At 35.4% G+C, this 17334-nt stretch overlaps 1 protein-coding gene across 10 annotated transcripts in view; it reads right to left on the bottom strand.

Moving 5' to 3' along the window:
• TBC1D5 (TBC1 domain family member 5) overlaps positions 1 to 17334 on the bottom strand; it is a 318020-nt gene that overhangs the window by 73469 nt on the left and 227217 nt on the right. For all 10 annotated transcript variants that reach the window (XM_087771855.1, XM_087771860.1, XM_087771874.1 and 7 more), the window contains 2 exons: positions 8179 to 8321; positions 2339 to 2445 (listed from right to left, as the gene is read on the bottom strand). In XM_087771855.1, the coding sequence (XP_087627981.1) occupies positions 2339 to 2445; positions 8179 to 8321 (250 nt within the window). The remainder of the gene's footprint in view (positions 1 to 2338; positions 2446 to 8178; positions 8322 to 17334) is intronic.

The raw sequence follows: 17334 nt of genomic DNA, 5'->3' as shown, positions 1-17334 counted from the left end.
ATGGAGAAATGCACAGGAAAACATCAAAGGAGGAAGAAAAATCATTAAGCACTGAATTTGCTAATCATCACTTACAAGTTACACTACTGACTAAAATCTCCTTGTCTTTTCTTCCAATCTCCTTTTATCTGCTTAGGGAATAAAGGCAAACTGAATTATCTTTATGCAGACAGCAAAAAAAGGTATCATAATTTTTCCACTTATATTGGTATATAATCTGTGTACTGACTTTAGACTCCTACAGCACCCATGATGTCTTGTTGAGTCTTCCGTTTCATTCTGTGTAATGAAAAATTTTGACAGACTTGGAAAATTTTTATGTGTAGGTCTTACAGAATAACAAGACTTCCATTTCAGAAATACTTTGGACTAAACCAACATATGCTTAAAGACACATAAGTGAAACTTAAAATCCATCTAGGGTAAGAGAAGATACAGGTACTCAAGCTATTATTTCAAGCATTGAAAATACATTTCTTTCTCAGACCACGAGTTTTCTTTTAGAGTGATCCTTTAGAACAGTTTAACTTCCTTACTGTAAGAAGTCCAGATCTGTTTATGCAGTCTCAACCCAAAGACCCAACGTAAAATGAGAGGTGGCTGGAAGTCCTTTAGGGCTCTTCGTTCTCTGGAAATCCTAGCTTCCTAACCTTCAGAGTATTTCCCAATCAGGTAAATACAGCTCAAAAATTAGGAACAATTGTAATTAATCATATTTAAACTGACAAAACAACTAGCAGTTGTTGCATGAAAGAGCTTTAAGTACTCATTCACCTGAGTGAAGGGAGAACTACCTGAAAGACATGGTAGGAATTACATAAAACATTTTTCTGAAAGGTGTTCAAGGCGCACCTGAGAATGTTAATTAATAGGACACTGAGGCCTTATGAGCCTGACAACTTCATTCTGTTGGAGACAAGAGCGTAAGGAGCAGAATAGTGATCAAGCTTCTTTCATGTGAACTTGGTCGCTTATTTTAGCCCCCTTCAGCTGGTAGGATACCTTGTATACTGCCTAGGATGCTTCAGAGGACAGCTGAATAATTAGTAATGATTCTGTCTTTTAACACACACCTTCAATAAATGACAGATTACATATTGGATTTAGTTCACTATCTTAGCACAATTTCCCTCCCTCTGTATCTTCCCTCTAAGAAATTCTTCTATCTTGTTTTGCTAAGAGAGTACATAAATAAATGCTGGGCAGTCTGATTTCACAGACAGCTGCTGAAATCTTAAGAAAAATTTCTGAGATCTAACGTTACAAACTTTCTTACACGCTGAAAAGACGGTATATTTTACTTCTCGTCATGAAAGAAATCTCTGTGCCCGAGAGGAATGAAGAAAGCAGCTGTAAAGATGCAGATTTCTGCAAAAAACTGATATAGAAACAAAGAGACAATTTTTTTCTTAATCCATAAAAGTGTAAACATTGGTACTGAATGAAATTTTGCAGAAGGTAGTCAGAGTGCAGAAGTGATGATTTTTTCACTTTCAAAGGTGACGTGCATCAAGATGAGGGAAATCAGACTTTACAGTGGCAGCCTACTAATGGGACATGCACAAAGACAGTTCAAAACCAGCAGCACAAGTTCTGCTATCTGCCAAAGATCGGAGCACTGCAAAGATTACTGTGTACAGCTTAATCTCAAACACTTTATCCACTATACTGTGGATATCTGCTGTATATTATATCCACACATATACACATGCAATTCTAGAACAGCAAGAGGTTTGCTTTTTTTTTAGTATAGATGAGTATATCAGAAACTGCATGCTAGTAATATGTAACATAAAATTTATGAATTTATACATTTTATTCATGTGAATCTTTTCAGGCTGTAACAGCAGACTCATTTTTAACTGAAAACCATCACATAACTATTATATATTGGGAGGGGGTAGTGCTTTAAGGATTAACAGTGATTAATCTACAGAAATCCCATCAAAAAAGTCTTACAGATGAAATAGCATGACAGTTTCTATACAGCTTACTAGGTTATTATATAAAATATTTCCATCAAAAGTATACTTTATTGTAAAAGATGTCTGTGCAGAATACCAGGCAAAGGTATAAACCAGGCAAAGAGCATAAACATCTGCAGTTAGCAGAGCTCCTGAAGAACTTTAGCGAAGTAGTAGGATAGTATCCTTCAAAGAGTAAAGGGACTTGCTTCTACCTGTGGTTACCAACTCCTTCCTTCAGCATTTTTGTCAGGTAAGAAGAAACTCGAAACTGCAGTTTAGTCCCCAAAATGTAGGTTGTTATTAACTTCATAGTATTTAGAACATTTTATTACAGAGTTTTATTCCCTGTATTTACAAAGCGAGCATCTCACCTTTGGATCTCGGAGAAAAAGTGCTCTGAGGATAAGGGCGTGAACATCTCCAATAGGTGGATAATGCATCAGAAGTCCCAAACAGGTCTGATAATTACTTGAAATCACTGCAATGAAAATGAAAAAAGGAAAAAAAAAGGAGAAAAAACCCAAGTGAAATATTACTCTGATTTTGATATTCCAAAACAGTACCTTTTCCAGTAGATTCATTACAGTTCAGATTCAGCTGTCTTTTGCCACATTAAGTCTCCTAGAACTCAAGCAGTGCTCAAAGATGATATTGCATAATCAAGCTTCATGACTACGCTTGGCCCAGTATCGTTAAGGACAATGCTAAACCTACCACTGACTTTATTTCACAGACATTTATGTTAGTACCAGATTTAGATGCCTAAATTTAGATCTCTGTAGCTGTGCACCTAAAGCTTGCCTGAGTCAGTGGAGGTCAGGGCAACACAGTCAGTGGAGCTTGAAGAACTAGTTCCACACTCTGAAATGGACACTGACTTTTCAGACACTCATCTGCAGAAACCTAAATTTAAGTATGATAATTTGTGAGAGAAATTTTACCTTCAATCCTGCTTTTATGATAACTTTCCCCCACTCTGACAATTCTTTGCTGAAATATCTTTTATGTTGGTTCTTATGTATGTATACATATACATAAAATGATGTCAACAACTCCCTGTTTTCTCATAAATCAGAAACTATTCATGAAATGTTCAGGAAAAAGGGAAAAGGCTAGATTTTAATTTCATAAATACTTAAAAATATAATATACCATTAACTTTATTAGAATTTTTTACTTATTCAGGAAATTTTCAGCATGCTTTGCTGAAGTTTTTAATTTTGTTATAATTGTGCTTGATTTTATCCGAATCTGTGTAAATATACTCTATGGTTCTTTGCTTGTTGTTTTCATCTTCTGTTTTTTTTTTTTTTTTTTTTTTTCCCCCAAAATCAATCTAATTATGAGTGCAATTATTAAAGACATCTTTTCAGGCAGGTCTATGTAAACTACTTCATTTCTTTTACACCATCTAAATCCAGGCAATCCATCTGCCACAGCTGTCAAAGCAATGCCTGTTAATGATGCTTGCACTCTGCAACATAAAGACAGCCTCCAACAATAGTAACTGTAAATAAATTTTTAACAAACTTTACTATTCTGAGAACTTTAGCTGTAGTAACAAATACTTTTAATTAATCAGGCCTCTACGCCAGGAAGGATCACTGCAAATACAAAATTATTTTGAATCAATAAAAGGCAAAATAAAGAACTGTTTTGTGGACAGAAAGATTTAAATGTTTGACTTTTTTTCTTTCATGTGAATAAGCCTCATATCCTCCTGTACCTTTCCTCCCTCAACAAGAGGATTATGGGGAAAAGATGCAGGACTGGGCAAGATGAATAATTATAATCTGTGTAGGGAACCACTTTATCATCTTCATTTCCGTTGCTGATCCGACAGCTTGTAATTTCATACATCTGCTTTCATTTGTAAAGCACTCACTTATCCTACTCATTCTTTATCTGTTCTGCCTGTTCTTTTTCCTACCCTTTGTTTTTCTTGTTCATATTCAGGTACCTGTTTTTTCTTCTTGAAGTCACAAAGCTGGCATAATGAACACAATACAATGGTCTCTGTCAGAGTTCTTTCAGAGAAGTAGAATACGAGCACCACATAGTATATACCCAATCAAACTCTCATACGTAAATCAAATTGAAGATACTGTACTGCAGTTATGATCATGATGCCTTTTTACCAAAGCAAATAAAAATACTGAAAATGTATAGTAAATTCTAAATACTTTTATAAACGATAGGCAGTAAGACCAATGCATTTCTCTTTTGAACAGATCAGTGTGTGTTCTGTTCTGCAATGCAAAATGGATTAAAATTATCCTTTCTTTATTTTTCCTGGAAGAGTTCTTTGCTGTCTCACAGATACAGAGAAAAGTAAATATTAAAAAAGCTAATTTATTTTAATGGTGCAGACTTGACTCCTGACAAAAAATTATATTTTCAACCATGAGACATTTACTCTAATTATTAATTTTTTGCAATGTATAATAATGAAGCAATTGAATAATCAGGCTCGATGGGGCTTTGAGCCACTTGATCTAGTGAAAGATGTCCCTGCCCATGGCAGGGGATTGGACTAGATGATCCCTGAAAGCCCCTTCCAACCCAAACCATTCTATGATTGTCTCTTCAGGACAAAATGTATAATATTACCCAACAGAGTGGCGGTTTTCTTAAAAATGACCCAGAAAATAGCAGTAAAACAAAATAAACACCCCTTCTCTGAATATGCATATCAGAGTTAAAAGGATTTCCAAGAAACAGCTGTAGGATAAAGTTTCTGGAAGAAGATTCTGTGCAATACAAATTTATCCAGTCTCAGCAGTAGCTGGATGGTGCTGAAGTTCAATGGTGAAATATCTTACACTGTGGCCAGCTGCCTTATAATAATCTTGGTGCTTCTGTACCTGTGCTTTTTCTTCACCAATTGGCTTGGCATGAGTCACATCTGGATCCAACTTTTATTGTGAACAACAAGTTCTCACTTCTCCAAAGAAGAATGCTATTGGTATTTCTAGGGAAAGGACTAGAGAAACTCTTCTACATAGAGAAAGGAATCTTACTGACTTTTGATAAATATTCGTTATGCAGTGCTCAGAGGAACATCAAATTGCTTTCTCCCTTCTGCTTTAGATGAGACTGACTTTTTTCTGTTGGTCCAATAACCATTCCTGGACGTAAGCAGCAATAATAGTGAACTAACACGTAAACTAACTGTACCTCTCCTCAATCAAGTCCCAATTTTCTGCCACATGTAATTCCTTAAGAGTTGAATGTTTGATGCCACCAAACCTGATGTATCCAGATGACTTCCTAAACCAGGAAGGGTGGAACTACTTCCCCCTGCTGCTTTACGCATGGCTACGTTCTCTTTAGTAGGCCCTAAATTGAGTTAAACATAGATAATATGAACATCTTGCACTATAACAAAATAAGAAATCAGCTCCTCTAAGAAGAGGCTGTGGCTCCTTTATTTCCCTCAAAATATTCAGAGCGCTTTTAGATAAGAAAATATATATCCTAGCAATGGCCATAGCTAGTCTTCAAGTGGGAACATGATAAAAATATACTTATTCTAACACTGATCAGTCAAAATTAATTCCTGGTGCAATAATGATGTTAGTTTACTATGTAAAATATAGACAGGTCTTCCAGGTTTGTTCATTTTTGTCCTTCTTGAAGGGAAGTATATAAAACATACATTTTTGCACTGCACCCTCCCCTCCATTCTGATTTCATCAACAACTGCATATACATCCATATTGGTGAAAAAAAGTAACATATTCATGCTTCTGATGTGACAGATTTTTAAAAAAGGTTATTTTACATGAATTTTTCCAAACTCACAGATACTTTCGTACGCAACCTTATACTTGGCTTGTGAGGATTATCACTCCACGGATAAAGCTCTGCTTGGATACAGATGTAAAACTGAACAGAGCAGTTTACAGAATGGCTGTGTACATGATTATATATCTGCAATCTCTAAAATGTATAAACAATAATCTAATGATCTAAATGCTCCCTTCTCCTTGAATAATATCTCATTTGAGTAACAGAGGATTTAAAAACTAAAATAAAAATAAAATGAAAAATATAGCAGAAGTAATACTTTCATAAAATCATGTTTTTGAGAACATCACAATAAAACACAGAAAAAAATCCATCAATTCCCAAATCAGCAACTTCTCCCCCATCCCCAAATGTTTTCGTATAAAAGAATCTGCATGATATTTAAACTTTCAAATGCTTTCAGTATTGTATTATTATCATTGCTTATGTTTGGCGTTTTTATAACATAATATCTTAGGAGCTCTATTACTATTCCTGTTGTTTCAAAGTTTTTAAACTGAAAATTTCCAGACGGTTTATTTATAGGTGATTAACATCATCGGGTGTTTTGAGCTAACATTTCATGTCACCAAATAAAGAGAAGCTTTTAGAAACTTAATTTATTTGAAAATGTTTTTAAATAAAAAAATGAGGAAAGATGGAAAACTTTTCTATTACAGATATATAAGACAATCTTTCTTTTATCAAATCAAGAACTGGGGAAATCACTACAGTTTGAACTTGACTTTGAAAATATATTCAACTTTAGAGTATTTATGATCAGGTATTTTGTTTCACCATTCTAATATGCTTAGAGTAACGAATTAGGTCCAACTACAGGACAAAAAGTCACTTATTACAGAAACAGTATATGTATGAAGTATTAGCTGTCCTGAAGAGATGACTTTGCATCTCATTTGGGCAAATGTACTCTACTCTAAAGCTATTTACCACTTTATTTACTAAGCCTGGGGATTTCAGAGAAAAGAGGGGACTGATTTCATACAGATGCCTAGAATACGTTTTTAGCTCACATTTTTAGTTACCTCATACTGATACTTGTACATAAGCATCACAAAGCAAAAGAAAACAAACCCAGAACAACGTTCCCTACCGCAGGAGAGAGAGGGTACTTACTAATACAGTTCTAAAGTATTTTTTTTTAAAGGGAAACAGTGACACAAAATAAAATACCGATGTTAAGAAACATTTTTATGTGCATCTGCACTACATATCTATACCAAAAATTTCAAGATTATTTCAGTTTATTGCACATAAACAAGCCAGACTTAGATTGCAGAACATAATGACCTGGAATCAGATCATACTGAAACAGCAGCATTAATTTTGAAATGTCTAAACTGAATTAAACGTCCACTTCTTTGAGAGGAATGTAAGGTAGCTCTATATGCTGCATGTTTATTAAAAAGTAATTAAAAAAACACATGAAGGCAGGCAGTGGAACGACAGTACGTGTAAAGCACATGCACGTTATATTTTCAAGACTAGACCCTAAAATAGGAACCACAGATGTTGAAAACTTCATGTGTCCTAGAATACAAAATTGTGTCAAATACGTGACCTTGTTATAAGCTAAAGCTTATAGCTTGTATAGAATTAACTCTCAACAGCATGCTACAGAATTCATATATTTAATGACAGACATGCATCTTACCGCAAAACGCATACTTTGTTGCAGCAAAGTTGTACATAGAATTTTTTGCAAAATATGATGAGACAGAAATAAATGCCTCAACTAATCATTACATACCTTCCTCCTCCCATTCACAATTATATAAGCTAAAAACATTTTTGTGATTTCTTGTTTGTCCCAAATTAATGTATTTATTGGTCATCATTAACCCATAAGAATTCACTTTTGCACATACTTCAGGCATACTAAAATAAAATAAAATAAATGAAATGATCAGTTTTTTAAAGATGCCACTCTTGCATAGAATAAACCTATTTTGTAATTGTTACTCATCTCTGCATTTACATTTCCTTCAAGATATATCTTAAAAAATTATGAGTCATTGTCTTGTGCATTTTCACATTTCTCACAGAAGAAGAGCATAAAAATATTTCCAGTGTCAAAGGGAGGCTTTACTCAATTCATCAGCTTGGTCAGAAGGTGGAGCTCTATACATACCTGTATCACTTACTGCACATAAAATCTGCAACTACATATAAAAACACAGAAGTACTCAGAAAACAAACCTGCATTTAACTCCAAGATACAATTTGTTTCATAAATACAGCAGACCACATCCGATAACAAATGGCTCCTCTCCTAGCATTTGAAACGATTGTCAGTATGTTAAAAAAGCCACAATGAAATTTAGCATTTCTTAAGTCCTCTTTTTCTTTGAAAAATAGGTTCACATTCTTTTTAAAAGATCATAAGACAGTTGATACTTACAGGCATCTCTAATATATAACAACATGGCTACAAAAATGTAGTCAACTAAATTCAGGGTGATACTGTCAGCAAATAGAGCATCCCAGACAACCAGAAGGTCCTGAAGTGGGAATTCACGTCCAAACAGGAGCCTTACCCATCGCCTGAAAAAAACAGGAAAAGATGTGATTTGTATTTCTCCGTTTTGCCAAGTACGGTAAAGTCAGGATACATACCCCAGGATCAACTACAATCCAAAACATTTTACCAGAAAATTTTGCAAAGTGTGAAGGTCTGTGATAATCACTTAACTAACTGTATTTTTGGAAATGTTACTGCATCTACATTAAAAAAGTGATACATTACAGACTGTAGAAGCTTAACTGACTAATATTATTATGTGGGTGAACCTCAGAGGACAAAACATATCAATCCTATATACCATATTTTTGAGCATTTAATGTGATAACGATCTAAGATGAAAGGGAGAAAATGTTACACAAGAATAGCCTCCAACAGCAAAAAGAGGAGGGTGAAGCCAGTGGTTTATGAGAAGCCCTGAAAAGCCCAGTCAGGTGAAAGCCAGCTCAGAGGCAGATGCCAAACAGCAGTTAAAATGGACCGGGTCACACTTACTTTGAAGTGGTTTCCTCCCTGTTATTGGCAACAGTGTTTTCAGCTCCATATAAAATATGCTATGGATGCTATTTTGACTAAACTTAATTTAAATCTTTACCAGATTTAGTGATAATCTGCCTGTAGACTATACCATTAATTCCTGTTCATATCTGTGCTGTTTTCATACCTAGCAAAATGTGAAAATCTGTCTCATTAAATGCAATATTGCTTGAGACTGGAAGCTTGAAATGCAGTAGAAGAAAATTATTTCTCAAGATTTCCTATTTCCAGTTCTGGCTCTTACACTGACTTACTTGCTGACCTCAGGAAAGGCCCCTTCCTATTCCGGAACAGACCCGCTAGCTTTGTACCTTTTTAGGTAGGACTATCCAAGGTTACATTTGAAAGAGCTAAACAACAGTTAGTAACATTAATCCTGAAATAGTTATTACGAAATGGACTTAAAAATAATGAATTACATTTTTAGCTGGGATATGCAAATTACTACGCATGTGGAATCTGTTTATTCAGTGGCAAGAAAAGATTGATTGCAAATTTCTGCTAAGCAAATTAAGTCATTCTTTAAAACTCACAAAAATTTCTCAAAAGGCAACTAGAAATTTCATGAAGATTAGTTTCACTCGTAAGAATTCCTGTTTAACCACTTTTGTCCCAGAACTCATTGTTGGTTTAAGGCATCTGTTTTTTTTTTCCTGATTCCAGTAATAACAGTTCATTTCTAGACAAATGAATTCCAACATGTCAGTTGAGCACAAGCTTTTAAGATAGCAACAATCTGTACAAAAAGACTCTCTCCTATGAAAGAAATTCAAAAGGACTGTTTTGTGAGTCAAGGTTTTGTTCACATGAACTTTTATTCCCCCTGCCACTGGAACCGTATGTATAATTTGCAAAAACATCCATGTTACAGATTTAGAGATCGCTACACAGAATTTTTTCCCTTGCAAGACATATTTCCTTTTAAAAGTGAAAATATGTGATTTCAAAAAATAGCATCATTTTATCCTTATACCAAACATTTACATTCTATGGTCTTGTAACTTTTTATGTTAGTGTAGGAATTATAAAAGTTGCAATATTAGCTATGATGAAATACAAACTCTATGTATTTTCCTCTCTGATTAAACCCCTTTCCTACGAGGACTTATTTTCAGGCCTCAGAAGGAGAAGTCAGAAGAAGTTTAACACAAAAGCAAGGCTTAGCGAGTGCATTTAGTACCACGTCTGCTCTGTCTAAGGGATTTTACCCTACAGTGGCACATTACCCTACAGTGCCTAGCCTACAGGAGACTATTATCCCATGGTGACACAAACATTACCCAAACTCTGCGGGAAGCCTATTACTTGCATTAACAACCCCTCCCACCTGTAAAACCGCAACTTTCAAGTTATACAAACTGTTAGGCAAGAAATTTCAGCTAAGCTTCAAGCATATGAGCTGACTTTGCTTGCAACTACCCAAATCTCATTCAGAAGCCTTGCTAAAAGTCTAATACACTTCAAGGGAAAAAATACACCATGGTGTAATGGGATTTGTTATTAGTCTTTTATTAGAAATCTCTTTTGCTTCTTTACTACTTCATTATGCAGTGTTAATCGTTTGTAGATGCAGGTTTATTCTGCTCAAGCAGGAGTCATTCCTTTTTTTCTCCTGCTTTTATATTTTCTCCTGGGAAAATTAAATCTCCGTCCCCAGAGGTATCATGTTTCACAGATGTAGACTGCTGAAGAACAACTGGACTTCCTTTTGCAACCATAGTATTACTGTTAATTATTTGAACCTTCCTGTCTTAAAAGGAGTAAGCAATTCATACTGTTGTAAATGCATATACGCTAACTGCTCTCTTATTTTCTTCGGCAGCATTTAGCTCATAGCATCTATAAACGAAGGACCCTATTGCCTATGAACCATACTGCCATATGGCAGGACTTTGCTCTGCTTTTATATTCATAAAAAGGGATCTTAATTCCTTAAAGTAAATGTCCATGCTGAAAAGCTGTCTTTCAAACTAACACATTTTTATTGCTTTTACAAATATTTGCAGAGAATTTAAGACACACTTAATAATTGCATTGGACATGATAAACCTTTTTTTTTTTTTTTTTTTGAGATGGCTGTCTGTGGTTTAATTATTGTTCTGTCCTGTTAATCTTGCCTTACATCTGTTACACCTGCAGACTGCGAGGCTCACAATAGTATACCTTTTATCACATGCAGTAATACAATAATTCATATTTTACCAGGCTTACTTAGCAATTAAAATCTACAAAAAAAATACAGATTCTTTAAAGCCATAATACACCAAGGTACTACTACCTACATTGTAGAATATGTAACTGTATCTTCCACTTATGATTCCTATATAATTAAACCAATACTCTCAAGAGATCAGTAATTACTAGTAATAGCTAATGATTCATTAATGACCTTACAATATAGAGAAAGCAGGAGAAAACTGTGCTCTAGAAGAGCCATTAAATAAGGCAATGATCCAGCCTTACCAGTTTTAACTAAAACCACAACCATTTTGACTGAGGTTTACAGGACAATTCTCCAAGCATCAATAAAATTAACTTATGTTATGTGTTACCTATATTTGGCTGCTTATCTTCTCTGTCTTCTTGGAAGGCAGAGAATTCTTTTAACAAAATTAAATAAGCCTAAGAAATGGTTACAGATGAGGCGATACAAACAGTTTAGGAGTGTTTATGAGGACAAAACAGCACCATGAAAACAGAAAGAATAAGAAGAACCATAACTCCAGGAAAGGGAAAGCATGCCTCCAAAGCTACTTCTAAATGACTAAATCTAGGACCCGCAGCTTGTTGACAAGTTGCATAAAATTCTACTGTACGAGCCTGTTCTCAGCCATTTATACTTTTGCTAAACTTAATCTTCAGTACAATTTCCACTCCAAGCATCTGCTCAAGGCTGGAATTTTTTATTCCTTGATACTATTCATTAGAACAAGGTTAAAAAAAATTCCGCTCATGCTTAACTTATTTTTTCCCCAAGCTTTTCATTAAGAAGCTCTAGAATCAAAACAACAACATCTCTAGTATTTCCTTTTTGCTGTGTATATTAAAAAAATACCGAAATTTGATGATTCCTTGGTTGACCTAAAGATAGCAGAGTGCAGACTTCCACAGAGTATGTTCTATTTCTTCCTAACTCTCCCCACCAACCCAATGGTGCATCTGCCATCCCGTCCTTCACCCCAGCCGCGCTCTCCTTGCTGCATGGGAAATGGCAAAGGTGCGTATCACCCCTCTGCAATGGTTAGTGCCACTTAGCAGATGTGACAGTGGAGGATGCTGTTCACCTAGTTTCCAATGCTTGCAAGACTCACTAGTGGGAGTCTTCCAGAGAAAGGGAGGGTCAGTAGGATTTTGCAGGATGTAATTTCATTCTCAGGGCAAGTTTTGCTGCCTTTTTTAAAATAAGAAAATTATTTAAATGGACTGTAAGTCTTGAAAAGAACACCATCTTATCAAAACTAAGCACTCGGAAGCTCAGAAATGCCAAAATTAACATCAGTTGTTTACTGACTGAGAAAATGATATGTAAGCTCTGTCTCTTTAAACTCTGTCATGAATTACGTTCAAGCAAACATTTGTAGCCAGTGCAATTTACTATGTAAAGTCACGGTCAATAATTTAGGAGAAAGGGTAGACAGACTTGAGCTGTGATCTGCTTGTTCAAAAATAAGATATGGAAAAAGGATGAGGAGCAACATTTGTATAACACTTTCAAAAGAACTTAAAGCTATACAAAAGAGAAAAGAATTAAATAGTTCAATGCCCGGCAGTAAGCACCACTCTGGACTGACTTGATGCCTGCGCTATGATTCCAAACGTCTGTGTTTCTAACCTATGGACACTGAGGGGGCTGCAGTTGAAGGCGGCTTAGTATCTCCCTGGCTGCCTTCTGCAGAGATACCCAGCAGCAGGCAGGGCTAACATGGGGACTGCCGCTCCTGGAGCGGCGCTTGTCAACACTCACATGGATGAGAAGAGCAAAGATAGCTGCAAACATACAGCAGAAGCACCCTCAAAAGAAGACATTTGGCACCAGAAACTCTCCTGGATTTGGTAGTTGCCAGACACAGCCAGAGGGGAGACGGCAAGTTCAATCAGAGGATGAAATTTATAGGGGTGTAAGATAGTTTACTTTCTTTTAATGACATGAAGGAGACCAATCAAGACAAACTTTAGCAACATTTCAGCTTAGACTTGTTACACAGTCCATTTCTCCAGTGTTCTGTCTCCTTTCTTAATAAATCTTATTTTATTAAGACTCCCGTGGCTTTATACGGTTCAGGGATTTTGTATGGAATGTCCTAAAGAGATTAATAAAACCTTCAAACAATACAAGACAGTGAAGGAAACATGCCCAAAGTATAATCACAACTTGTTCTTTCAGCTACTCTTCAACAAGGGTCTTGTGGAAGGGCAGTACCGCTCCTGGTGCATGAAAAACTCTTAAGGATCACAGATGAGAAGAAAAGCAAAAAAGCTAAGTGTAACAATGAACAAAATGACATTTCTAAAATAAACAAAACCTTATTAAAATTCCATATTTTGTCAGAACAGAAAGAAGCATGTGAAATCCCAATGAAGTAAAAAAAATGGTATAAGAAGTTATGTGGGAAGCTCACCAGACTTCCAGGGATTTACAGAAATTTCTGACGTGTTCAATCTAAATGCTGAGAATTTTATACACAGCAGACCCTCACATGCACAGCACCCATTAAGGATGTAGAGTGAGATATTGTTACAGCATATGCTGCATTTTTTGCCTTAATCTACTTAACTTGTGAAGGGAATGAAAACAGACATCTTGCTACAAGATTTGTTTACTTCAACCATAAATTCAAATGTTAATTCTGGATTTATTAGATAAAATTATATGGCCTTTGTCATTTGAGAAGGCAGACAAGATGATCAGATTTTCCTTAGGCTTTAAAGCATTTAAATATTATAGATTTCTACCACATCGTCTCCAGCAGTGTATGTCAATTGTGCAAAAGTGTGTGGGATAAGGAGGGAAAAAGCGTGTGCCAGCATCTAACAAATCATTCGGCTTCTCCTTAGACTTAGAGATAACAGAAAGTATATAAAAAAGATTCTTCTTATGTGTATGCACACACCTGCTTTATCTACTTAAGTAATTTCAGGTTTGTATGTGGACTACTATTCTGCCAGAGAACGACATACACGCTTTGGTGTGACCATGATCTAGGTGGGATTGTCCTGTCCTGCAGTCCCATGCGGAGTATTCATTTCATCCAGCTTCTCCTGTACTGACTGCATGAAGATTTGGTGGACCATTGCACCAAACGCACGAATCATGGCTACTGCTGTTGGATGGGTAAAATGTAGGGCTTTTGGTTTTTTTTCTGGTTCAAATTTTGTTTGGTTTGTGGTGACATCCACTAATTTTTAAAGTTTTGCATAGTTATATTAAAAAACTCTCAACTTTAAAAACTATGATAAGATCCACAGGCTTTCTGTTCCACATCTTAAAGAGTAGGGGCCTTAAGGAGTAGTTACATGTAAAAATAAAAATGATGGTGTTTGAAAACAATACAAATAACAATGAAACTACACATTTACATTATGGTCTACATGGGTTTCAAACTCTACTGTAGTTTTTTCTGATAGAAAATAAAGATTTAAAATTAAATAATAGTGATAATGAATACTTGTTTATTAATAGAAATCTACTCAAATTTAGCCTAAATGATGAACAAGAATCCGGTACATAGTATACTTTGTTGCCTTCTTTCCAGTGGGGAAAATGCTTTTGATTTGTCCTGTTGAAAATTCCTGCGGTTCTACACATCCTGAAATTTTTTTATATTAATTACTTTATCATACACAGACTAGCATAACTCCTTAAAATAAATACCTTTAATTTTATTTTTTACAAATAAATTACGTGACATGAGCATCTAATTGTTATTTGGATTATTTCCTTTCCCATTTGGTTTCTTTAAGATTGCTGGCAAAGATTACTGTTTTGCATTTTCTTTCTGTTTTTGGAAGACTTTATGCATTTCCTTATTAAAGAAGGTTTTTCTTTCTAAAAAATGAGTTCCTAATAACTATCTCCCCCTCATTACTGTAATTTACCCATCTTGGCAAAAGCACTTACTGCTGTCTTAAGCCAGACCAATTGTAATATACTCATTTGCACAAATGCGCTTAATGAAAAAGGTGCCATCGCATCTTCATAGCAGTAATGTTTAATATTTTTAGGAATGTGCTACAATAAAACTATTGAACCTGTTAGCCTGCTTTGGGTAGGTTTCTGTTCCAGCTCTTAACTAACTTTAGGTACTAGTTTTGGCATCAGTGCTGCCCTTGGCTTCAGACTTTCCATGGCTGCCGCTGTCACCTACCGCTGCTCCCCACCTACAGTCAACTTCTTGGGTGGTACCAGTAACTACTGCTGGGTGCCTTGGGCATGTTCACCAGCAGTGGTGGTGCCCCTGCTAAAGGGAAGATAACTTTCCTTCATGTTCTTGCTATGGTCTTGGTCCCCAATGTAGTTCTAGTTCTGATTTTGCAATTTATTTGATTGATCTTCTTAATGCAAAACTCCAATAATATGAGTGGCTGAAACAAACTCTTCACCTGTATGTAGTTGGTTCACCTTTTCTTTATCTAATGGATGAACTTTTGACTTTCTTCTCTGAGAACATTCTAGTTTCTCTGCATATCCAAATACTTTTTAAAGTAGTAATTTTATCTTCAGGCTTTGCCAATGGTTCCCCCATCAAATTTGCAATAGTCCATTTCTGGAAAAGCTTGAATCTAAATTTATTTGTAACAGTAATTATGGACTAACACACTGTAAGACACAATGACTTTTTTCATTATCAGTTCTGATCTCCATCAGTTTTAGCTTGCTGTACTGGCTTGGTTAGATTACAGACACTTCCCCTTTTCACTTCATCCCTCTAACGTTTTCAGAGGCTATTTTGGCTTTTCAATACTACAAGTCTGGAAGCTTCTGGAATAGGACAGAGTGGAAAAAAAAACAACCTTCTCTCATTAGTCTGTTCAACTGATTTGAAAATGGATTTGATTAGCATCAGAGAGAAGTCTGCAACTGACTTTTCCGTAACACTGAGAACATCAAAAACAGAGCTAAGAACTTGAATGTGTTTAGAAGAGAAAACAGAAAAAAGCATCCCATTTTTTCCAGCAGGAAAGATGGGAGAAACTGGACCTTTAGGTGGGTATTTATATTGTGGATGTAACTCTTAAATGATCAGAGATTCGCACTGAATGTAGCATTTAATTTAAAGAAACTCTGCAGTGGGAGAAGAGTACAGTGTCTATTCCTCCTAAAACATTAAAAGTTAAAATACTTCAATTTTAGTATTTCACACACAACACTTTACGAAGGCTTAGTAATTAACAATCGTTACAAGCATTGTATTGACATTGATAGCCTGTGTTTGCAGTAAATACTAAAGACATTCCATTATTGGACTATAACAATTTACTGACCATTCATTACTATGAAGGGTGGATAAAACTGTTGTACTCCAGTAGTTACCTACAGAAAGAATGATCACAATAAAATAACTAACATAGTTCCAGCCATTACTGAATTTTTTAAAGGACAAAAGTTCTAGACATTTGCCAAGATTTTTTAAAAAGGTGCTTCAAGTTGACAACAAATACCACAGACCAAAGTCGAGGCACCCATTTTTAAAATGTTGGCCAAAATACAGAGGTAACAACACGGAGGGTCCAGCTGTTACACCGTGACTCATTTAGAAATTGTCTGGGCTAAACTGTGCTTTTATTCCATGGGGAAAAAAACGAAGAATACTGCTGTGTTTCTGCAAAACAACTAAATTTAAACAGTTCGGGCAATACCCAGATTTAAAAAGTAAGGTTCAGTGTGATATAGTTAACGGTGATAAACTAGCAGGACCAGAGGGGGCTGCTACATTCTACTGGAAAAAACCTTTTGAAGTCAATGATAAACATCCCTTAAGTGCAAGGAGTATGTGACTTCATCTCTGATACATATCTAAAACCCTAATTAATTACCAATATCTACACTCATAAAAGAAAAACGTAAGACCTTGAAGGTGTGCCTACTGAATTCTTACTGCTCTTTGCCTCTATGCAATTCAAACCCACAGTCCTAAATACTGATGATGCATGTGGATTTTGTTTTGAAAATCACTGCAGAGTAGCAAAAACATCTTCTTTTTTTAACAAAAATAATTACAGGTGAATGATTTTAAACACTGTTTGCTGCAATAAACCTATTGAAACAAAAGAGGCACTTCTAAATTAGTGAAGTTCCTACTGATATCAGCTATTAGCAATTAGGAACTCCACCCCCCCAACTTTTCCATCTTTAAATAGCAATGATTAAATTTGGTTTTAAAGTGGAGAAATTATATTAGAAAAACAACTCTCAGTGTCGCAATTAAAGCACAGTTCTTAAGATGATAAAATAAATTTGCTAATAGCTTTATCCATTGATTCAAGATGCATGCAGTAGGT

The sequence above is a fragment of the Nipponia nippon genome, unplaced genomic scaffold (genome assembly GCF_047370975.1).
Source record: "Nipponia nippon isolate SJK-2023a ecotype South Korea unplaced genomic scaffold, ASM4737097v1 scaffold_1, whole genome shotgun sequence".
NCBI classification, from domain to species: domain Eukaryota; kingdom Metazoa; phylum Chordata; class Aves; order Pelecaniformes; family Threskiornithidae; genus Nipponia; species Nipponia nippon.
Note: the sequence above shows the minus strand (reverse complement) of the source record. Positions and strands in the feature narration are given on the sequence as shown.